Source organism: Heliangelus exortis, chromosome 1, assembly GCF_036169615.1.
Source record: "Heliangelus exortis chromosome 1, bHelExo1.hap1, whole genome shotgun sequence".
In the NCBI taxonomy this organism is placed as follows: Eukaryota; Metazoa; Chordata; class Aves; order Apodiformes; family Trochilidae; genus Heliangelus; species Heliangelus exortis.
Genome location: NC_092422.1, coordinates 116,004,080 through 116,028,410, shown reverse-complemented (window position 1 = coordinate 116,028,410; position 24,331 = coordinate 116,004,080). Strand labels below are relative to the sequence as shown.

Below are 24,331 nucleotides of genomic sequence, written 5' to 3'. Positions count from 1 at the left end.
GAGTGAGGAAGAATCAAAAGCCTAGAGTGCAGTTGGTTAGAAAGACCTCTGCTTCCTTATCCTGTTGGTGCTGCTCCTTGGTGTCTCACCCTCACCCCAGGAGATGCAGTGGGCTGTTCTGCAGAGGGCCACAAGCTACTGCCTTCACCTGCTTCCCAGTATTCCTGTCCTCCTCCAAGAGGAAGCTGAAAACCATCTTGAGAGGTTTCATGGGCACCAGAGCTACCTGGGAGAGACTTTTCTCAGAGCAGACAGGCCAAATGAATATATGACTTTGGATCAATTTTTGCTGACGCCTGAGATGCAATGTATACCCACATTACTGCAGATTTTTTGTGTCTTAACCAAGCTGGTGCCAAGAGAGCTTGCCCTGGTTCTAGCCAAAGGGTAGGACAGTGCTCAGAAGCTTCCTGGCCCAAAGAGTGGGAACCAGGCACCTTGCAGAACAGACTTCATCCTGCTACCCAGTAGACCCCCACAGAACTCAGGCAGCCTGCACACTGCCAGCAGCAGCCTTGTTTAGGTGTCACCATGCAACACAGCTTGCCATTGCACGAAGACAGCTTGCCCTCTCCCCTGTGATGAAGAACTGACTACCTGCCCCATGTTTTGACCACTACTGCTTTCTGAGTTGTGGTCAGCACCTTTGCAGGGCAATTTCAGTAGGGATGGCTACCATGTCACCAAAATGACAGCTAGAGATATGGTGAGACTTTGGAGTTCAGGATATATTCTCTTGGCTCCTTCTGTCTTTCTTTCATCTCCATAATGCAGGCACCACTGTCAGGGACCTGAAATGTTATTGCATTAATTTCTCTTATGGCATTTGGATCAGATGAAGACTGAAATGAGTACCCTTGAAATAATACCAATTGAAACTGATACATTCTGGATTACAGATTCCACGTAGGCTGCAAGACAAAACAATGGTGCAAAATTGTACTATTCACATAATATTTAATAACGCTCTAGTACCATTCAATATAAATAAATAACCATTAAAAATTACTTTCTTGACATTCTCTCTCCTTTGTCAATAGTATTTTCTGCAACAGGAAATGTTAGTAATATTCACTGGTTGGTGAACTGGATGAATTTTAGAGAACATGAATATCAGATACTAATATGCTAGTAAAAACCAGGCGCTGGGATGCCTTCTCTTCTTTAGACACTTCAGGCTTGATCTGGAGCTTCCCTCCTTATTGCATTCACTGCATTCAATTTCACTGGAGCCTGTAACTCTGCTCCACTCCCGGGCTCTCCCACAAACAAACATCTGCCATCTCACAGCCACCTGAACTTGTGGTATCTGTTACTCACCTACCCTTAGCTGATACCCCTTGGCCAGCAGCAGTCCTTGCTGTCCTTAGGCTGCTCTACAGGGAAGAGAGTATTTGTGCTGAACAGGTCCAAGTATCTGCTAGCCTGGAATATCAGCCGTGTACACCTACACTGTACATACAAGGTCCACAGTTTAGTGATTGGCAGAAGTTCTTGATTCACAGAAACCCTCCCTCACAGGGACAGGCTGGGGCAAGAATGGAGACAGTGTGATAGGGCTGGTTGTGACAGGGTTGGAACTGAAAGGGTAGAGCACACCAATGGAATTCAGATCCTCAGTGAGAAAAACAGGAATAATCATTTTGCTTTCTTACAGGGATGCAGAGAGAAGAACTCTCTAAAAACACATCTCTGTGTGTGTGTGTATGGCCATGAACCCTCGATACAAACACCCATCGGCAGTGCCAGAACCCAGTGTGGGACCTGCATGATATTAAAGGCTGGGGAATACCCCCTCCTGTTCATACAGGCAGAAACGCTGCCCATCTTAGAGGGGAAAATAGAGAATCATAAATCAACTCCTTCATTCTCTCGCTTTTGCTCATTCATGGAAACCATAAAGAAGGGGACTTAATCTTGATTTAATGCTGTGTGGAAACATTGACCCCCCCTGCCTGGTGACAGGGATGGGTCAGCAATGCCTACTACATGAAAGACCTGTTGCCTCTTGCAGAGGACAGGACACAAAGCTCTGACAAATGGAGAATGAGAAGAGTTTTGTGAATGCCAAGATTCCTTCATGCAGTAAGCCAGACCATTGATCTCTAAGGATCCTTCTAGGGCTCAGAGAAGACACTGTTTTCATGGCCCATTCAGTATTCCTTCATGCTGAGACAGTTCACAGCATTGCCTTGTAGTGCTGGGTGTATTCATCCAGAAACACACTGGTCTAAGCCTCAATAAATGCAGTCTCCATTTCTCTCTATTTGCTGCTTATTCTTTACTTTCTCCTGCCTCTCTTTCTGACAGAAGCCATCTAACCCCCTTTGTCCCTCTCCTGCACTCCAGCCCCTCTCCAATAGCAGGGTACAGAGCTGCTTGTTCCTCATGCAAGGAAACATCAACAGATTCCCTCAGATACATTTCAAAGACTCCTCTTCATGGAGGCTTCTCAAGAGCCCATGAGGACTAACTGCTGAGTGAGGCACTCCTTTGCACATATTTTTATCTGGCTATGATTGCTTGGGAGCTAGAAACTTAGTGCCACCCACATCTCTTGCATAAAGGAACAGTAATTCCCTCCACTGTACACCCCTCCTTGCTGTGTTTCTGATTATTTTTCCAGTTTAAGACACCATTGCAAAGAAACCCCAGGGAGTGCAGAACATAGAACATTCACCAGTGAATGCCAAACTCTGCTGTTCTGGGGTGTGTGGGGAAATACTTCATGAACGCATCAGGTGATCTAAGCAAAAAAACACCCCAAAACTCAAGAAGGAATAGGCAGAGAAGAATTCTAGTATAAATAAATCAACAAATAAATAAGTTCCCTGCCAGCCCAAACTTTCTCCAGCGGGGGATGATTCAATTGCTCATAACTTTCCCCCAGCTGTGAAATCCTCAATGTGTTTTGAATACGTAAAACCTTGTTTCTCATGGCCTGAGTGAAGATGGTTTTCAAGATACGCTCAGAGGGGTTTCTGGGTCATTCAAGGAATCTTCCTGGAAAAGTCACAGTGACACCACTCCCCACACACACACATGGTGCCAACACTTGTGCTTTTAATCCAGTGCATCCTTACTTTGGTCCTCATTTGACACCTCCTTCTCTGTGGGCTGCATTCCACCTGTCTCTCTTCCTGTTTTATTGAGGGAAAGGGGAAACCCTTCCACGTTTCACTGTCTCCTCTCTCTTCACAGCACCACACATGCCTTTCAAAGTTCAACAAGAAAACCTTGTCATATTTGTTATTTCAGTTGTCATCTGTGTGCTTGAGATATGTTTCCCGATGATGTCTCTCCACAATCCTTGATGTTTTCATGGGAGGTGGGTGCAGGCTGAGAATTCCTTTTCTCTGAGAACTTCTCACCCACCTACACCTCAGAGAGGTATCTTCCTCTCTGGAGGTCTAGGAAGCAAGTCTGTATGTGTGATCTGAGGATATTGAAGCACGTGATGGTGCTGCAGCAGGATTCCAGGCTAGAAACAACACTTTCAAGTCCACCCATCTTTGCCCCTGCTTTCTGGTCTCTGCAGTGAGACATGGAGGCATGGCCTTTGAGGTACAGTACCTGCCGGGACTCCCTGAGCAGGAAAAGAACTTTATCCAGAGGGCTCTGGGCCTGGGAATCTGGGATGGCATTTTCCAAAACAACTTTAAGTGAGGGCAGTTCAAGTTCTCAGCCACGGCATAGGCACCAGATCCCTCTTAAACTCCCAAACCCCAGATGAGGTACTTCAGCACAGCTTTCTCGCCAGCACCAAAGGCTCATCTATGTAGATATCTGAGTGCATCCTTCAGAGGGAGAGCCTCTCTCAGGCTAGCTTTGTTTCAAAGCTGCTTTGAGAGCATACCAGCCTCAGGCTGACAGGTCTGCCTTTGTGCTCTTGCAGCCACTCCTGTCCTTGAACCACGGCGGCTCGCAGCTGCTGTACTGAAGCTCAGGTTTGATAATATGCCAGGAGGAATCTTCAGAAGCACCCGCACCGATCCTGGATTTCAGCCTCTATGCTGGTACAGCTGAGGATGGAGAGCGCATCTAATAAATTTTAATGAATGGTTAAAAACACAGAGCCCACAGGGGAAGGGAAGCGCTCTTCTCCCAGGTGGGGAACAGGAGCCAGTACACAATGTCCAAGGTGAAGAGCTGTAGGATCACAGGGCACCACATCAGCTCTGTCCCTGCTTGTCACTACTTTTCAGGCAGTGGGAGCTGATCGGCGTGGCTACGTTTGGGGTAGAGTTGAGGGCCAGCTGCTGTGGTTGCTGACAAACTAAAGGAACGATCATTGCCCGCTGCCTCTGCTAAAACAAACACAAGATGAGGTAAGAAGCAGATAGAGGTGTTGATACCACATCAATTACCAGACAGGAGATGCATTCCCAACGGGGCTGTCCCCCAGCTCAGTTAGACACTGAGCACGCAGTGGTAACCAGGCTCTTCAACTACACCAAGCACAGCTTCGGGCTGGGATGTAGCTGAAGAGCTACTTGTTCTGTCTCAGCTGCAGAGTCCTGACTGGGATATTTAATTTATGAATGAGAAAAAAGTTGCAGAAGGACTTTTTTTTTCACCAGTAAAATCATTATTTTAACCTCTGATTTTTATTTCTTTTGAAGAAAGAGCAGAAGAATGAGATCTGAGGATCTCTGTTCAGTCTGTCTGAAAGCTCTGAAATGGAGATGAAATTCTTTCCCTGTTTCCAAATATCACAAGGCAGCAGGAGTTCCATGCTAGCCTAAGCAAACTCTTCTCTCTTGGATGCCTGTGAATAGATGTTAGCAATAAAACCAGGTATTTTTTATAACACCAATCTTTAACAATACATTACAGGGCTTTAATGAAGAAAAACATGAAGTTAAATTAATTTCTGTCTCTTGTACTCAGAAGCCAAAGCCTGTGTTTTGAGAGTGCTTCAATGCAGCTGGCAGGGATGTATGCTGTGATAGCTCTGTGGCCTCTGTTGCAATACAGACAGTCTCAAGGATTTCCCTTATACTCTACATTCCCCTTCCTACTCTGCACATCCCCAGTGATTCTCGGAGACCAGGCGTATGGCAATTTTGCACAGTCTTCACAGTGTCACCTTTGTCTAGCTGAAGATGGGCTCAGAATTTCCCTTTTTGTCCTTCCTGCTCCTCCACTTTACACAGAGAGGCTGGGGAAGTAGCTGAGGATCTTGCCCCTGATCTTCAATCCCAGAACATATCAGATCCTGCCTAATGGTTCTCAGGACAGCAAAAAAAGCAGATTTTCTAGTGCAGAAAAGGAAAACGAGTTTCCTTTTTTTTTTTTTTTTTTTTTTTTTTTAAACAGTGAGCTCTTCCTTTTCTTTTAGTTGTCTCTCATGAAAAGCAAAATCTTGATGTGTCTTACTGCTAAAGATTTGCAGATCTGCCCTCATTTGGCACAAAGAGTTTTCTCCCCCAGACTCACAAAAACTGCTGTGGTTCAGCTGGACCCAGCATGGGGTGGTGGGAGTGTGGGCAAGGAAGAGAGTGGACTCCAACTGGGACAAAGTGACTGCTATTTATGCAGCACCTATTGAATCCCCATCTTCTCAGTTCACATGATCAGCAGGTCCCTTTCCACTGTGCCCATGGCAATCCAGCAAGCAGGCACACGTGCCAAGTAGTCATGCACGTGGAGTTACTAGGGATTAACAGACTGCAAAATACCACACCACGCAATGTCTGCCTGGCTCACATGTGCAGGAGTTATAGGGAAAAGAGGCCTCTGGGAGGTCTGAGACATGAACTGCTTGATCTGTTTGTCTAAGAACAGCATAGCCATGGGGGAGCAATTTTACCTCTTTTTTTTTTTTTCTTTTTTTTTTTTCTTCCTTCCTTCCCCCCGGTACTGGCTTATCTAGATCATGTCAGTCAAGGTTCTGCAGCTCAGCAGCTGTGATAGTAGGGACCTCCACAACTCACTGTAGCTATCAGCAGTGATGTCTCAAAACTTTAAGGTGGAAAATCTAATAATTTTCTGGGCAGTCAAGCAATTTACCTTGCAGGTGTCTCCTGGAGTGGATGCCACCTGTCCACTTCGCAGGTCAAGGCAGCTGCTCCACATGGCAGGTGGTAGTGCAGAAGGGACTGTGATCAAAATTCTCTGCTAATGCAAGTGGAAAGCTCTATCCAAAATTACAATGCTGGCCCTGACAAGACTCTGGCTTGGGAGCATCCCAAGAGGATGTCTCCAGATAAGGCTACAAGGCTTCCTGCTGAATAGGTAGCAGCATTTTCATTTGTCAGACTGGTCGCTTTGCTTTTTGACAACAAATGACTTACAGGGAGCCATTCCCATAAGAATCCATAGCAGGTGTGTGGCATTTCTCATGGAGAATGGCTGCTTGGGCAGGGAGAGGAGGTGAGGAAAAAAGTGGTGATAGATAAATGGCACATTTATGAAAACATCACACTGCATCTGCAGTGGAGCAGTCAACTCCTCCTTTGTCAAGTAGGCAAGGCAGGCCTAGTCTGAGTTTTTATAAACCTGCTCTTCCTTTAAAAAGTAAGTGGTACTTCCAGACCCTTTAGCTGGATTCTGAGTCCTTACGAGCTGACTTTGGGCAATTATAGCTTTAGCCTACTGCAGACCCCGCATGGGTGGGTATGTAAAATGAGCCTGTTACTGCTAGTGGGTTCCACAGAAGCACAGCTTAAAAGAGAGGCTGCTGCCAAAGCATAGGTGTTGAGCATTCTTTAAGCCTGCTAGGATATATGTGAGATATTAATGAAAAGCTGGCAGATATGGTGTGGAGTTTGTGCCCCACAGGAGGGCTAGTTAGGCTACCCCAGGGTCCTTATGGTAGCACAAGGTGTCTGTGTTGAGGCAACTGAGTCCTGTCCCTCCCATCTGCTGCTGCTGGGTAAGCAGGCACTGGGATTGCTTTGCACTCTTTGTACAGCTGTCAGCCCCTCAGAGATGATGTGGAAATGCTGTATGTAGTTACTAGTAATGTACACACAAGATCTGTGCAGAAGCTGAAACACTTGTGACTGCTTGTATAAATGCTGTCAGTTTTATTTCTGCTGGTATAGCTGAGCTGAGATGTATATTGGGGTCAGAAGTGAAAGCAGTGCTGGAGTACCTTCCAAAGTAGGGGGAAATCATTCAGCATCCTGTATCCCTGCCACAGATATGAGTCATTCCAGAAAGAGGTGGGTACTCCCAAACTGGATACCTTTGTTATTTTGGGACTTTTGGGGTAGGAATCTGCCAAAAGCAGCCAGTGGGATCACAGAACATAGCAGCTGGCAGAGGTCATAGCTCCTCAGAAGCCAGTTCTTTATCAGTCTTTACTTCTAAGAACAAATCACTGATCTCTTACGCATTCCTGCCTCACCTGTGGTGGTTGCCATTAATTCCTCATCCTTCTGCTGTGCACCACTGTTTCTCCTTAGCAGAAGGTGGATTTCTAGCTCTGATGTTGATACAAAGCCCCCCAAATTCTGTGTAGGTTCTCTTTGTTGATTCCTGTTTTGAGGTTTTCTAAGGGTCCCATTGGTCCTTCCCTGCTGCACTCACATCACAACTGTTTATGCAGGAGGAAAACTGAAGGTACATGCATGGAGCACTGCAGAAGTGGCAGGGCTTCTGGGGAAAAAGCTTATCTTCAGGAGTGTGATCTCTTTCCACACACTGCAGGACAACTCACATTAAAGAGAGTTTGGAGCTGGGAGAAACTGAGGAGCAAAGAATTTGGCTTATCTTTATTACTGAATGAGACCACAGGATTCTTCTGCCACTTTTCTCTCTGTATACAGGCAAAGGTTCCCTGTGGACTGCAAGGAAGCTTGAATGAGTAAAATGCAGACCACATGTGGATAAAGATGAGGGTCTACTTCTTGTGCAAAGGGTGGGATAGTAATGGAGTTACTGGGACAATCATACATGCATTCTTTGAGGAAATAATAGCGTGAGTATGGAAACAGGTACGGATTATTTTTCTTGCCCAGAACAATAAAGACAAAGGTACTCACACCCTGGAGCTGGCTCTCTGCTTACACCTCTACTCTGGGGTCAGTAAATCCACGCTTGCCTTCGTTAACCAGAGTGGGCCTCTCAGTTCTTGTGTGCCAGACCAACACCTAGAGGGAATCACAAAGAATTCAGGGGCTCTGGATGCCACAGAAATGCTGAGAGCAGCACATCCAGCCAGTGGGATAGTCAACAACTTGGGGCTCGTGACTGCTTGAAGCATGTGATTCAAAGGGACTGAGCCTGAGAGAGGCTTTACAGGAACATGGAACAGTGACAGGGAGGAGGGATCATTCTGGAATGAACGCCCAGACTCAGCTCTCTGCCAGTCCTCCTAGGTTTTGGAGAACCAATCTGGGCATGAACTGTACGTCTGAGGCTCTTTATTAACACAGAGTGCACAGCACTAAGTGTTCCTCAGCGTTCTGTATCTGTTTTTGGCAGGCTTTGCCCATCTGTCCCAGCACCATTTGACACTGACATGTGCCAGCACAGGGCAGGCACATTGGAAGGTGTAGAAGCATGGTGGGAGGCTGCAAAAGCAGCCAAGACTCATCAAGGAGAATGTATCTTCAAGGTCTCTTGTCCTACTCACCTTTGTGCAGTTGGCTGCTTTGGGCTCCAGCCCATCCATCGTCACAAGATCCTTCAGCAGACTGGTTTCCTGGTAGCCTCCTTTAACCCCCTCCAGCTTGAAACTGGCCTGAGGCTTCTCCAGAATCAGCTTGATGCTGATAGCAAATCCAGCCATATCAATAGCAAAGGGTCTGTTAGGGTCAAAGACGGTTTTCCAGCCCACCACCTTCCCTGCTGGACTCACTTTTGGAGACTCATATCGCAGCCCCCCAACAAAAGCCACTGGCCAGACCGACACCCTCCTTGTGTACCGCATCTGTGTGCCAGAAAGAAAAAGTGCTGTGAGAATTCAAGCCCCTGATGTCTGTCCCACTCCATCCTCTGCTTTTGTTGGCACCTGTCCTCCCACATTGACTGCCCACACAGTCAGGTAGCTCTAGGTGGCACAGAGTCATTCACCTGTGCTAACAAAGCCAAAAGGCTGTTTTAGTGTGTTCCTGCCTGAACATCAAACTTGCTGCTTTTCCTTCCCACATTCAGTCCCCCAGAAGAAGGAAAACCTCTGGTTTTCTGATCTCATCTGAGTGTTTATATTTTTTTCTAATATTATATAATTTTTGTAAATGCCAAATGCAATTTCTACCGGTCCTCTATCTCTTTATTATAAATTCTGCTCACTCCAACTTCACCCTCATGCAAGATGCATCTTTGCCCTCATTTATCACAAATTCCATCCCCCCTTGTTCTTTCTCTTGTTCTTCCATCCGTGGGGACTGCCTGAAAGAGTGGGTTTTATTGAAATTGTCAGGAAGTGCCAGGAAACAAATAAGAAAGGGCTAGCTTAACAGAGATCTAAAAAATTCTGGAAACTGGAAATGTGTTCGGATGCATATTTCAAGTGGTGTAGTACAGTTTGGCTTAAATCGGTGACAAGGGAGTTTACTGAATGTTTGCAAGTTTACAATAGCTTTGGCATTTCACAAAACCCAGGCTTCCAGTGGAAGTCTGAGCAAGCTTCTATGACCCCAGAGGCACAGCCCTGTTGTGGTGCCTGGAGCTCAGAATACAGAAGGGCAGTCGAGAAGAAAAGGTGGATTAGAAAGTCAGTCAACTTTTCCCACATCCCCCACCCATCACATCCCTACAACTTTATGCTTTATGATTTATGCTTTGCTTGAAGTTTGGTGCTTATTTAAATCAGGTCAGCTCTCCCTGAGGAGAGCTACTAATTCTGGTCTCTGGTCTCTGGTCTCTGGTCCCTGGCAGAAGGGGCTGTAGCTGGTGCAACATGTTGTGAATGGCTATCTGCATCTGCAGCCTATACCATGACGGATCTACTCTCCAGATTTCAGCCCTTTAGAGAACAGCTACTGGACTTGCACAACTATAGGCTTGTATCTACCAACTCCCACTGTGTGCTGGGTGGACAAGGAGGGCTCTAGGTAGTGTGCCAGAGCCCTTGTCTCCCAGCTGATGGTAAAAGAACACACGGTAGCCCTATCTTAGAGGTCTTCACAAGTGCACCTGGCCTTATAAGTCTTGACAGCTGTATCCTGCATTTCTGACCCATATAATTTTACTGCTCTTACCTCTTCAAAGAGTTCCAAGCTGTAGGTGTTATCATCATCAGCAAAATACACTACTCCTTCTGGTGGTGAGGTGTTGCTGAAGCTGTCTCTCAGCCAGTGCAGCCCCAGATTCCTCTGTAGTGTCCCCCGTGGAGTGTGGGATGGGATCCAGGACAGACCCAGCTTCAGACTCTTGGGCGTCTCCACGTTGAGGTGGGTGAAGTTGAGCCCTGCCTTCTCCAGCAGGTTGGACACCAGGTTGGTCCTTCGGGGCGAGTCCTCCACCACCACCCAGTGCAGGTTCTGTACGTGTAGGAAAGTGTTGGCCAGGCGGGTCAGCTCTGCTTTTTGCACTGGCCGGGTGTAGGTAGGGGTGATAACGAAGATGGTTGGCAGGGTGTCTGACCACGGGGGAGGCCTGGAGTACACATAATTCTGGATGACTTTAGGTGTTGCCCCTGTGCTTTGCTGCTGCTGAATGCATGATGGGAGGCCTTCTTCTCTCAGTGCAGATGTACCATTGAGGAGAGCTTTAGAGGTCACGTTCTCATCTGTCTCTTCTGGGATAAAAGGCATGAAAGAAGAAGAAAAATGTTAGAGAATTAATCACTGCTGGGCTGCCTTCTCTCCAGGGAGTACTGGGGACATATCTGTCTGGAGTCAGTGGCTCCCCAAAGCCAGCCTAAGGTGCATGCTGAACGTGCTTTTAAGATCAGTTTGTGTGCCTGCTGCAGGAAAACCCTGAGGGGACCTTCAGGCAAGTTTGCCTTTGTTTAGCCCGTCTCATAAGAGAGCATCTCCTACGGAGGGTTTGCACCTGCAATCATCACAACCATCAGCACACTGACAGCAGAACTCTTGCACTTACTTCTCAGCAGGCTGAGGTAGCGGGTGGTTGGGTACTGGTGCCACAAGGTTAGGAGAAGAGCCCATGGCAAGGCAATCAGGAGCGTGGTAAGAAGGTTACGTCTCCTCAGCATGCTGCAGAGAGCTTCCAATGCCCAGGCATCTCTCTACCTTTCCGAGCAGAAAAAAAAAAAAGGGTTAAGGCCTCCAAAACATCAGTCACCACAAACATTAGGACCATAAGTCTAGAGGCCACACTAACACACTGAATTTGGCTTGGGTCCTGATCCAGCAAAGCATTTGTCTAAGTTTACAAGAAATCCCATTAAGGCTGCAGGTCTGAACCCAGCTTCTGCTTTGGTCCCCCTTTGGGTACAAGATCTCCTGATAGTGTTACTACAAACCAGCAACAAAAGCAGTGCTCCAGAAAAAAGGATCCACCTCTGCTGCTGCAGAATAGAAGCAGCCCATGGAAACACTGAAGAGTACACAGCAAAATTACCCTTTACCATCTGAGGACTTTCTGCTGTCACTCCAAGAAGGCTGTCTTGTTGCTTAATAGCTGGATTTTATTCCCTTCTTCCCCTCCTAGTAACATCTGTAGTCTGTTTTTTCTCCCTCAGAAAAGCATTACCTTTCTGAATGCCAAATTATTCACCCAGTGGACTTCCTCACTACCACAGCGATGCTCATTAGGAGGCTACAGGGAGCATAAAACTTTCATTAGCCTCCTGCAGAGAGATTTCTGTTAGGAAACTACAGACAGACACCCTGGGAATGAGAGAGCTGCTGAACAGCAGAGCCCCACCAGGCCCTCATGCTCTCCTAGGCTACAGGCAGTCTGAGGGAAGAAAGCAGTGGCATCACACTGATACAGAGGACAGAAAGCAGGTTCAGATTGGTTTGGACAGAATTCAGTCTAAATTCCTGCTCTGCCAGTTTTCCTAGGTATACTAAAGGCCATTCCTCTAAAACCAAGGTATTCAAAGGGATGTAGGCACATTGAGTGCAAAGGAAATCCCTTTCCTGGGATCTGGATCCTTATGTATCCAAAAGGCAAAAGGGATTGCCCTGCTTCAGCCTTGTAGAATCGTGTGAGAAGAAACATGATGACTGGTCTGAAAGGGCTATGCTTTGTAGTGACAGCAGACACACAGTACTTCTGGAATATACCAGATGTAACTCTAAATTCACCCTCTGAAACCTTCTTAGGTTCTATATTTAATTTTTCCCTGATGTTTTACCTCGGTGTCCTGAAAAAACAAGAATTATGCAATCACAGGGCTCATCAGAGCCCTGGTGCCAATATCAAACTCGTTTCAGCCAAATCTGACAGAAGAGCAGTGTGTTTCAGCAAGTCTTCTGGCAAGCTAGTAGATCCCCAGAAGCCATATTAAGGAAACTGCTGCAATGAGAGCTCATTCCTTGTTTGACATCAGTGGTACCACGCTGAAGCCACCCCTTTAGGGAACCAACCACCATCAAGTCCCCACACCAACTGTTTGTGGTGATAATCTCCAATGCTTCTACCCACCTCACTCAGGAAATGCCACGGTGGCCATTCCTCTACTTGCAGTCTATGGAAACCTGATAAAGGAGCGGACAAAGGAGCCTGTGTGGTCAGGAGCACATGGGAGTGTTTTGGTAACACCAGCAGGACCCTTGTGCAGCAAACATGATATCTCTGCACTATTTCATTGCTTCCTGATGGCTGGGTCCAGGGCAGGTACAAGAGTTTCCTTCAAGCTTTAGCTCTGAAGGTGAAGGTGTTTGGTAAGGTATGGATTTAAGTTGGACACAGGGCAGGATGGCATTGCCTACACCAAGGACATCTTTCCCTCTAGGAAAAATTTCCCTTACCAGGATAGCAGCACAGAGCAAAGGTTCCCATCTCTCAGGTGTGTGAGAACAGCCAGAGCCACCAAAGAGACCCAAGGAGGGTTCTGCACTGCCTCCTAATAGCAGCAGACACCTAGGCTCACCCAGGCCCTTGCTCAGGGTCATCACATCTCCTTGCTTGCTCTGGGAGGCTTCCAGTTACAAATGTCCCTGTGCTAGAGTCAGGCAGACAGTATTTTTTGCCTTCAATAAACCCCTCTAATTATACCAGGACAGTTTCCATGCAGGGGGCTTGCCAGTGCTGAAAACTCAGGTAGCTTCTGGAGGGAAGGAGAGGAGGAGGTGGTGGTGGCAGCTGTGTTACCAAGAGAGCACAGAGGAGAGTGGATCAGTGTTGAAAGCGGTTTAACAAATTCCCTTTCTAGTTCTTTCTCCTCCTCCTGCTCCCCAAACACTGCAAACAAGTGGAGACACACAGAGTGTGTGCCATTCCCCTGGTGCTCCTTGCTCATTTATTTCTACATGTACTTTCTTTCTATTGCTTTTCCAAAGCATGCGATTCTAAAGAAGTTAAATGCTACATAAAGGACCAGGTCAAACCTCACTTTAGCCCCATTTTCAGAAAGTCTGTCTTGAAACACTTCTTTTTCTCTTTAAAACCTTACCTTCTCTCCCCCACTGCCACTCCCTGCATTCATCACGCTTGTTCTCTTCTCTGGCCCTTTCTTCTTTCACTCGCCTTTTCTCATTCCTTAAGAGTCTCTCCTCCTCTGCTTTGAGGATTAGAGGAATCCCTTTGACTACTAATAATTTTTGTCTTTGTCTTCTCTCCTTCTTTTTACAAAGGAACTTCACATTTTTGTAACGTCCACCCTGCATGAAATATTTCCCACAAAGCAATCCATTAAAGCATCTGCCCATCCTTTTGAAAACACAGCATCAAAAACCCAGTCACATGTCAATGTCTCTGGGTAACCTGCTGATGGCCCCAGTGAGGTTTGCAGAGGTTTACTGCACGTATTTTTATCTACTTTTTATAATTAAAAACAAAGTCCCCTAAGTGGCTCAGATTAATTGCATGCTTGGCTGCCAGGCATTACTGTGTGTATTCTTGGCACAACCAGCTACCTTCCTTCTTCTGCCTTTAAACCCATTCAGAGCAGATCCTCTTAAATGAGATTCAAGATCAGAAGAAAATTTTGTGATCATCTAAACCCACCTCCAGCAATCATCCCGTAATTCCTGGGTTTAAGCTGTAGAGGGCAGGGACTGTCTCTTAATGTGCTTGTGCAATCCTGCACTGATCCCAAAAGGAACCTTTGGAAGCAATTGCAATACAAATATTATTGATCATACTCTCTTGCTGGCTCTTCTCCTCCCTTGCTATTTCCCTTGTCCTGCCTGTTCCCCTTTATCTTCCCTTTTGTTTTTTTTTCCTAGTGTCTCCTGCAGCCCTTATTTGTGTTACACACCCTTAAAAACATTAGCTGGATGTTTGATGGATGCCTTCAATATGCTGCCTGTGGCCTTCTTGAGCTGTTTTCCAATTACACATCCCTCTTCTTAATTTCATCCATCAATCTTCTGTTCTCCATTAAAAAATAAACAAACACACACACAGAGCACAAAGCTGAGTATGATAGGGACAAAATCTTTCTTGTACTACTCTCACTTTACACTGCTTTGCCTGGCTTCTCAGTTCCTGGCTAACAACAGCATCCTGTCTCCAGTTAAGATCATGCAGTGGTGCAGGAGGCATGCATCTGAAAGGATTCAGGAGAAGAGAATGAGAGAAGCACATGGGAGGAAGAGCCCAGCCTCAGCCCAGGTGCCCCAGATTGATGCTGAAGAGAACCAAGATCTGGCTGAGGTTCAGAGTATCACATGTGACTGATCCCTTCATCTGCTGTTGACTAATCATCAACACAAGGGACAATTTGCTACAGGCAGGGCAGCTGAGATGTTGGGAGAGGGATAAGGATTCCCCAGCTGGAGAAAAACCCAAGCATCCTCACTGTTTGGACACAACTTTAGCAGGCCACATATGTGACTTTCTCTATGGGTTGCAGAGTAGTTAGAAAGGACACATCAGGCAAATGGTAGAGAAAGTTGAAAGCTAGGGAAGGGGCCAGCTCACTGGCATTTATAAGGCTTACGTGTGAGTTCAGGTGCCTGCAATTTTCCTATAGCCCTGTTGAAAAGCTGTTCAATTTACATCCTCTTTGATGACTCAAGAGTGGTCGTAGTTCTGTTCTGAGGTTCTGTTCTGCACTCCACCTGCCTGATTCAACGTGAGAATCACACCTTTTGAAAAGTTTGCTCGGCAAGAAAGATGATTTTGCAGCCTGTGCTCCAGGGCAGCCAGCCTGTCTGAGCCAGACTTACAGGACTCTGAATGTTGGACCAACATCAGCTCCAGGACAGAATGTCTGCAGTCTGAGATCCAGACTCTGAAGATCATTATCTTCCCAGAGGGACAAATTTCAGAGTTCAAACTGTCCCTAGAGAACATCCTGCCATCCAGTGTAAAGACTTTTCCAGGCAGCCACCCAAAGCAAACTAGTTTCAGCTAATGGAGCCAAAAACTTCAAGGAACACCCCCTAACCTTGGTTTGTACCAAGTTCGCAAGCCTACTGTTCTGTGTGTACCCTGGGAGGAAAGAGGTGTGGAGAAGGAAGGAAATAGGGGTGTGAGGAGCAGAGCTGCTGGCAGGTGCAGAGGACTGTTAATTTCACTGTCAACAGGGTTTTTGGTTTGTTTTGCCTGTGTTTTGCTGCCTCTCTCCATCAGCTCCTAGCCACCTTGAGGAAGTCCATGCAGATTTCATGAGTTCCCTAACTCCCGGTGTGGGAGATGTGATGCTGAAGGCAGAGCAGGGAGCTTTCAATTATTGATGAGAGCGACCTCTCTTTAAACAAGGAATGCATAATTCATGGCAGCAGGGTATTTGTGGTGATCAGCAACGGTCTGTCTCTGCTTTGCTGAAATCCACAGGAAGCTGCTGTCCCTTTTCCCCCCATTCCCTTGAGCCCATCACAGCCTTCAGCCAGAACTTCAGTACCATTTAAAATCGAGACAAGCCAAGATGCTGCAGTACTTCCCCTTACAGAGGAGTCTCCTGCCTGTTCAAGATGTGCACCATGAAGTGGGAGGATGGATTCAAGGCAGAAGTGGGTGGAATGGGTTAAGGCTCTGGGATAAGCAGGGGTAATTACTGTGCTAACACAGCCACAACAGGACGTTTCTCAGCAGTGAGACTCATCTGACCCCAGCACAGGTCTGCAGAAATGGTTTTGATGTAGGACAGAAAGGACAGGCTGGATTTAAAGGATAGTGCCTGAGGGTTCACGTCCAGCTGTATTTCTTGTGGGGGTGGGAAAGAGAAAGGGAAAAGAGAGATCTGGTTTTCTGCTCAATAAGCAGCAATTTCTCCTGTAAACTAGGCTGGAAAAAGGTGCAAAGGTGAAAAAGCAAAGGTGTGAAAAAACAGAAAGGTGAAAAGCAAAGGGGGGAAAAAAAAGAAGGAAGGGTATTTTTTGCTAGGAAGGTAAGTGTTAATGATGGAACAGGGAAGGGAAAGGCCCTTTCCTAAACCCAGTACTGAAATCTTGACATCCCGGTAATATTGCCAATGCAGGCCACTGGAGTTCTGTCCAATGGAGGAAGGGTGCTCTTCTGCTGGGGGTTTTAATTGTCCCATTGCTGCAGACCTCATTAATAGCTCCAGACAAGCCATCCCTGCCATCTGAATGAGGTGAGCATTTTCCTACCATCGTGGGGACGGGGGATGTGGCAAATGTAGGTGAGCTTCCTGGGGAGAAACGAAATCCAAAAGAACCAAAACTCATAAAACAATATGGGGAAGGTGGTCAGGTCCTTCCCTAGGGCAGGAAGAGCAGAGCTACCAGCAGCAGTGGGGCTTAAAGGCTCAGCCCCATCTATGCTGTAACTTGGTGCACAGATTCCTGCAGGGAAAATTTCCCTGGGAAGTGAGTCACTCCCAGTGAAACAGCCGCCCTTCCCAAGCCCTTGTGTTTCTTCCTCGGATGTAAAGAAAGGCTTTATCCTCTCCCTTTCAGCTCCAACCACTTCTCCATATGGAACTGCAGTTAGCTCAGAAACCAGGCTTCTCCTTGGGAAACATGCTGTGCACCCCCACACCCCTCCACTGCCTGCATGAACCCAAGTCAAGCATCTTCCTCCAACCTTGGTCTGTAAACAGCTCAGCACAGTGCCTTTCCCAACAGCATCCTTATCCCAGGCATGTGGCATGAGCAGCAGAGTGGGGGATGGTGATGCTTTATACAGGGCTTTGTTCCCAAGTTTAAAAAAAACAAAAAAAAAGGGAAAAAACCCCCAGGAGGGAAAAAAAAAAGGAAACACTGACGAAGCTAATTAAATCTGCTGGCAAGGTCCCGTGGGAGCAAATACTTTTGAGACAGCACACAGCTCAGCCTGCTATCCCCAGGTAGATCAAGGGTATCCAGGCACTATCTGGGCTATCAGCAGGAGCACAGATAACCCAGTTCAGATATAGAGTAGACCTTGAACTTGGCTGCAAAGCCAGCTATGCAGGAAGCCTTCTGAAGCCTGCAAAAGGAGGTCTAAACCAGACTATTTTTAATCAACCCAGACCCAAATGTCCTTCATGATTGACCCTTCCCACCTGTCATGGCCTTCCTGTTCCCTTGAGCTTTGGGAGGGTGAGTTGGGACTCAGAGGGACACAGCCCTCTACCTTGTCCCAGTTTCTCTGTACCTGTGCTGCAGATCCTTAATCCGGGAGTGCCAGAAATACCCAGAGAAAGGTTGGCAGTCCAGGCCCCAAAAGAAGCAGGAGGTGCCAGATGTCTCCTGAGAAAGCCAGCTCTCCCTAGGGACTTCTCTACTTGGAGGTATCCTCTCTTGAAAGGGAAGTCAGGGGCTTATTCAAATGTCGACTTCTCTCCCCTGCTGCTGAGCTCTGGCAGAACTGAGGTCCTTTTTAGGCACTGATGACTATTAGAGAATAATCATTCCAAACGTATCAGCATGAATCAGCCCAATATCTGCATTATCAAAAAAATTAAAGCTTTCTGTTTTCCCAAGAAGGCAATATAATTCTAAGGAAGCAAAACCAATACTGGATTGCTGCAAAGTATCTGTACATTTCATCCAGAGTTTTCCCTACTGAGTTAACAGCTGATGTCTGTTCAGCAGGAGTGGGAGCTGTCATTTCACAGGTTTCTTACAAAAGCAGAAACGAAAAACCCATAGTATTTTCTTCCAGAACATTTTCAAAGACAGAAAGGAATTACTTTTTTCAGAGAAAAAGGCATTAGGCATTATTTGATGGATAATTACACTTCACAGGTGCTCATTTGGGGAAAAAGAAATATCATGTTGATCACAAGCTCCTTGTAAAGATATGGAACCCAAAGGCCAATGCCGGTCCTCTGGCAGCAGCCAGGATGCAGAGACAGGCTTTGATCTTAGCTATGTGTCAATATGACATCAAATGCAGACCTCCAGAGGACCATACTATCACTAATGAAACTCTTGATTGATTTAGACATCTTGTTTTCCTCCTGCTTTCAAAGGCAATGTTGAAATGCTTTTGCTTGCTGTACTTCCCGGTTACTCCTTGGGAGGGCAAAAGAAACCAAAGCTGCCCTGGATGAAATCACACTGCAAATGAGTGGAACAGCAGTTATGCCGTTCATAGAACAGATGTAGTTAAAGATGTCTGCTGTCTTCTCCAAACCTGTGGAAATACTGCCTTTTTAATGATTACACATGTGTGCTGGCAGCCTGAAGAATCAGAGTCCAGGTCATTTAAAGCATGGAAACAACTGTGGGAAGAGGATGTGTGCGGTGTATGGACAACAATCCCCCAGAGTTTTTATTTGGTAATGCTACCTGAATTATGTGATCAATAAAAACATCATGCAAACAGCAAATTCGGGCAGAATTTTTTCATGGATGGCTGCTCCATGGACTAACACAGAATGGAGGCCGTCCAGCACTGATGAGTTGCCAGAACATCATGGAGGCGTTGGTTAAGTCAGGAGTGGAAAGTGGAGAAACACTACTTGGGTTTCCTTGATGGACATTTTTGCTGTTGCAGCTCTCTAATCTCCATGAAACACTCACTCTGTAACTAGCTGATGGTCCTAAATGCTAATTCTGATCTTTTCCTCCGAATAAATCATCAGCACTCATTAGATATGCCACTTGCTGTGCAGCATCCAAGTGTCATGCAGACACTTTTAAAAACAAATGTAGAATGGAAAAATAAAGTGGTACCTAGGGAATTGTCTTTTGCAATAGATATACTTTATGGTCCACTGCCCAATTTGTACCTTAAATGCCACAGCTGATCTATATAGCTTCGATTCGATTAAAAGAAACGTCAGAATGAAAATTAGAGAGTTAGTAGAATACAGTGTTTATTCTCCTGCCCTCTGCATATGAAATGAAAAGGGAGGAAAGGAGCAAAGGAGAGAAGGGGCAGGAAAGTGGCTGGCCTCCTGCTGAGGCTGTCCAGCTCTTCTCCCCTGCCCTAACAGGGAAGCTGGTAGCTGGAAACCACAGGCAGGCCACATCCAAATTAGGTGCCCAGGGCATCTGAGATGAAGAGACCCATATGCAATTCCCACCTTCTAGGAATGCCAGGGGAACAGTCAGTGCAATAGTTGAAATATCTAACTTAGGCACTGGCAGCAGCTTCCAGAAGGTAACTCTTCATTATGATAGGAATAAGGTTTTCTTTGTGGAAAAGATACACAGTGGATACCTTTGGGTAAGCAGAGGGAGCTGAGGAGTGGCAAAAGCCAAATGTCCCTTTCTGACAGCAATCCAGTGCTACCAAAAAAAGAAAAGCTGTAGGTTTTGGTGTCTGGTTTTCCATGTCTTGCACTGCTAAAATGGAAAAGGCTTGTCCATTGGGAAGGCAAGGAAGGCTGTAAAGGAACTGAGGGCAGATAAGCTCACAGCATGCAAAACAAACTCTGCTTTCTCTCTTACAATGCATGGGGCTTGCTATAGGGCTTCTGTGTATAGGGATTGCTCTTTGATGTGTTCCTTAATTGCCCATGAAAGTAAGCTGGGCTGAAAGTGGTCTTTGCATGTGGTGTCTACAAACCTTCTCTTGGGAGGGAGGCCAGCTTATTCTGTATTGTACTTGTGGGCTTATCTGTGAATTTGTGTGCTTTGGGCTGCTTAAGAACTGGCTGCAGTAAGAGGTTGATGCTACCCTCCAAACTGGTAAGTTGTCTGCCCTGTCCCTTAAGTTTGGAGTGTGACCTTTGCACAAATATCAGCAAGAAAATACTGGGAAATACCTCTCCCCAGATCTTGCATTTCTGCTCTCAGAGGTCCTGGGGAGTGCTGTCTTTCCTACCTCCCCTCAACAGGCATGGGCTGCCAGTTGGCCTTGGGCAGAATAACTGAGGGATATTTACTTCTGGTTGGAGGGGAAAGAGGAACTTGGCTTTTTTTTTTAACTGTTCTCTGCACTATGATAGTCCATGGAGCTCACATCAAAGGCAGATCAGGCTGCCTGGAACATCAGGGCAGACAGACAGCAGCCTCTCATTGTCTCATTAAAACAAGAAATGGGCTGCTGGTGTACATCTTAGAGTCGGATCTGAATCTCTCCTGATTCTGGGGGTGAATCTGGATCTCTCTTTGTATTTGGGGAAGGAAATCACCCTCTAGTTAGCTAAAAGTTTTGAATCCATGTGTGGAGACTTTCCCACAAACAGCAATGCTGGTAACAGGGGCAGCTGCAGAACTAGAAACTGGATCTCTAGAAACTCATGAATGCCTTAAACAGGACCTGATTTGTCCTTGCTGGACAAAGATCCCCACTCTGGAGTACACTTCTGGTTGCTTTTCACAGTCTTTGTCCTTAATGAGATTTTGAACCTCATATCACTGGTGAACAGTTTTTTCTCTTTTCTCCTTTGTCAACTTAAATCTCTCCCAGCAGAGGGATGCTGTGTGTTAACCCAAATTGGGATAACCCGAGGATAATGTTACTAAGGCCAATCCTACCCCCTTTCCTTCCCAAACCTCTACGGGCATGCACACACTCTGCATCTCAGGCTGGTGCCTGGCACTCTGGTCGTCTGTCAACCATCATCTTGTGTGTGCTCAGCATGACAGTCACCTTGGTGTTTCTGAGCTACAGCAAGATGAGGCCAAAAGCAGTTCTCTGTGAGGACATTTGTGGAAGTCAGCAAGTGGAAGTCTACAGGTGAGACATTCCCAGCTTCCCACATGCACATACGAACTATTTCCATCCCTTAGCAGCTCCCAGAAAATACCCCTGAAGGGCCAGCAACAGTTCTTAGGCAGGGGAAAAAATTCCATAACCTCATTAGAAGGAAGAAGGCTTCCTTGTTCTGCTGCTGTAACTAATTAATAGGCCATTTGTCTTTGTCCTGATACTCAGGTTGGGACCCATGGTGAGAAATACCTAGTAGCAGATTTTCCTGCACTGGTATGATGCAGAAGTGAGTACAAAAGAGCAGAAATCATGCCTCTAGTGACTATTTCCCAAAAGTCTTCAAATGCTACAAGAAGTGGTTTGACTTCAGGGAGCTACAATCCAAGTGTGGCTTGGCTTGCTGGACTATGAAGCTGCTGGCAGCTCATCCACTGTTTAGTGGGAGCAGGTGTTGGCAGGGGAGCCATACAGTCCCTGCAGCACCTCTTGAAGGAGCTCCCAGGTGGGATGAAGTGTGCAGAGTTTGCCCAGCAGGCTAATATGATTGGGAGTGCATGTGGAGAGACTGGTCATGCTACATGAACAATCCTCAATTTGTTTTCAAGAGGGTAACAAGAGAAGGGAGCACCATGCACAAAGGCTCCTGGAGATAATTTTTAAATTAATTTTAAATTATTCTTTCCCAAAGAAGAATTTGGGGTAAGCTATATTCACCCACAAAATTCTTCTTAGCATAGAGGTCAGCAGTGATGACAGGATTTTAGCAAAGTGTTTAGCAGTGTCCTGTTCCTTCCCTTGTAATGAAGCTGCTGATGCATATCGAGCAATAAGAGATTTGTTATGTTTTCCTTAATGCTCCAGAGTCTTGTTCTAATATGAAGGTTAGAAACATAACTTCTGCTGTAAAGAAAGCTCCTGTTATCTTTTGATAACATGCTGCCAAGCATTTTAGGTTTGAGAAAAAGGAAGAAGCAGTAGCATTGCTAACCAGTTACTAGTAGAAAATGCATTGGGATTACTGGAGGAGCTATGGACAAGACTATGGGTTGCTACAGTGCAAGAAGTGCTGATATCCCCAGGGTGGAGAGGAGCAATGGCAGAGCAGAAGTTGGGAACTGAAGAGGACACAAAATACTCGCTGTTGACAAAGCAGATGCTGCAACAGGTTGATGGGAGTAGGGTGGAGGAGGTGTTTCCAAGGGAAAAAAAAAAAAAAAAAAGAAATAGGGGGAGAAATGCAGGCCAGGTTGGGATCTGCCACTTGATAGCGCTTACCAAAATGCAAATAATTTCCCCTTTCTAAACATCTTCCAGGGAACACCTCAGCTATCTGGATCTAGTGGTTAATGCCCCTCCTTTCCTACTGCTCTACAGAGCTGAGGAGCTGGTACACACATCTGAGGGAGGAAATAAACTTGCTCTGGGCCTTGGAGAGGTAAAATTTGCCCGTTTCTCTCTGACTGACCAGCCCAGCCCTAAGATGCAGCTCAGCTGGGCTCATGTTTGACTTCAGCAGGAGCTGCCTGTGGGCTTTGAAGAGGAGCACGGGGATAATCAGGATTTGGTTTCTGTTTGCTTGCTAATTTAAGCCCCTGCTGTGAGATTTGGATGTTTCTGAGGATTCTATATTAGCTTTAATGATTAAAAAATTATTTCAATGCTTAGTGAAGAAGATGCATGATCTGTTACTGAAGGTGCTTAGCAACAGGACTCATTAAGACAGACTATTAGTACAGAAAGATACCCTTGTCCCAGGGTCCTCTTGGAATGACTATCCACTCATCTAAACAAGATAAAGGTCTTTGCTGGACTCCTCCGAGGCCAGAGGATAAAGCACTCAACTGTGAAACAAGATTTCTTTGCTCTTTTTCTATCTTCAACTATGTATAAGTATGTGGATGTGGGCAAATCATTTCACCTGCTTCAGTACCTCAGTTCCCCACAGGTAAGATAAGCACAACAATGTATAAGCACTCTGGGGAAATTACTTTCAAGGGCCTCAGCTCATTGGAAACTCAAAAAAAAAAGCACAACACAATGAACCCTTGCAGAGAGTGCAGTGTCTCAGCCTCTTGACAGCAGTTTATACTAACCATGCATCCTAAAGCCTGACATATAGTTAGCTAATTATAGGGGAGAAAAAAAAAATCTGCTCCTAGCCTCTTACCACCTGATGGTAGCCAAGCAGAGATGTCAAAAACTTATCACATGGCTCTAAAGAATTAATTTTAGGCAAAGCCTGTCAAAGTAATTCCGGTTACCCTTCAAGGAGAAAGGGGGCCCACTAGTTCTGGGGCAGGATCTAATTTTGCTCACAGGAACACCATTAAATACAGTGTCTGAGAGGAGAACAGTAATACCTGGTGGTTTTTTATGTCCTCAGAGTCATTCATTGAACCACTTAGACAGCACCATTTTCCTTATGAGAAGAAATGGAGGCAAGGAGGAGGAAGCAGGCATAAAAAGAGCCATTTTGGTCCACGGGACAAAAGCTGAGGCATTCCTGGCTTCTGGGCTGGCACAAAGGACACTGAACTTTGTATCTGAATGCACAAGCCCTGGGCTGACCAGTGTGGGGTGGGGGTAAGGGAAGTGCAGATGGAAGGCAGGTGAGGGGAGAAAAATGGGTGTAGGTGAGATATTAAGGTGTGACTGAAATTGGTTCTTGAGGGAAAGAGATAGAACAGGAGAAGAGATGAGGTTGAAGGGGATGAGGGAGCAGGAGTAAAGAGAAGGAGAAATGAACAAGGGTGAAGGAGCAGCAGACCGAGTGGGACAGCAAGCAGAAGGCACAGTCAAAGCATCTCATCACTCTCTGAAGAGACTGCATATTTCACTTTTGCCTTTTTTTGTGTGTGATCTTGCCTTAAAATCGCAGGAATGTGGCAGCACAGCACTGGCGCTCTGATTTATTAATTCCATCCCGTCCCACCAGCCCATAAAACAAAAGCATCTGTGTTTGCTCAAGAGGAGCACATGAAGGGCCTCATTCACGTCAGAGGTGGAGAGGGAAGCTGGCAGACACAGTCATCAGTGCCTCCTTCCTTTTCACCTTTGTGTGGATCTGGGCCGGGGGAAGGGCTGCAGCATGGAAGGATCCAGGGCATGGGGTATCAGCAGGGAAAAAGCTAACATCACCCTGGTGATCCGTGTGGGAGAAAGTACAGGAGAAGACCCAGTGAATGCACTGGGCTGGACCACCTCCAGTAAGGAAGCAACCCCAGTGCATCAGAGAGGAAAAGATCCCTTGCTGCCACACAGGCTCACTCAGCACCAGCCTCTGAGGTGGCACTTTGGCAAT

General features: G+C 46.3%; 1 protein-coding gene across 1 annotated transcript in view; it reads right to left on the bottom strand.

The window, feature by feature from the left end:
* Positions 1-937: 937 nt before the first annotated feature.
* Positions 938-24,331, bottom strand: part of LOC139803729 (galactosylgalactosylxylosylprotein 3-beta-glucuronosyltransferase 1-like) — a 29,268-nt gene continuing 5,874 nt past the window's right edge. Inside the window, exons 2-6 of the mRNA XM_071760158.1 lie at positions 11,002-11,150; positions 10,155-10,693; positions 8,585-8,881; positions 7,992-8,099; positions 938-4,304 (exon numbers count right to left, since the gene is read on the bottom strand). Coding sequence (XP_071616259.1) covers positions 8,013-8,099; positions 8,585-8,881; positions 10,155-10,693; positions 11,002-11,113 — 1,035 coding nt within the window. The 5' untranslated portion in view covers positions 11,114-11,150 and the 3' untranslated portion in view covers positions 938-4,304; positions 7,992-8,012. The remainder of the gene's footprint in view (positions 4,305-7,991; positions 8,100-8,584; positions 8,882-10,154; positions 10,694-11,001; positions 11,151-24,331) is intronic.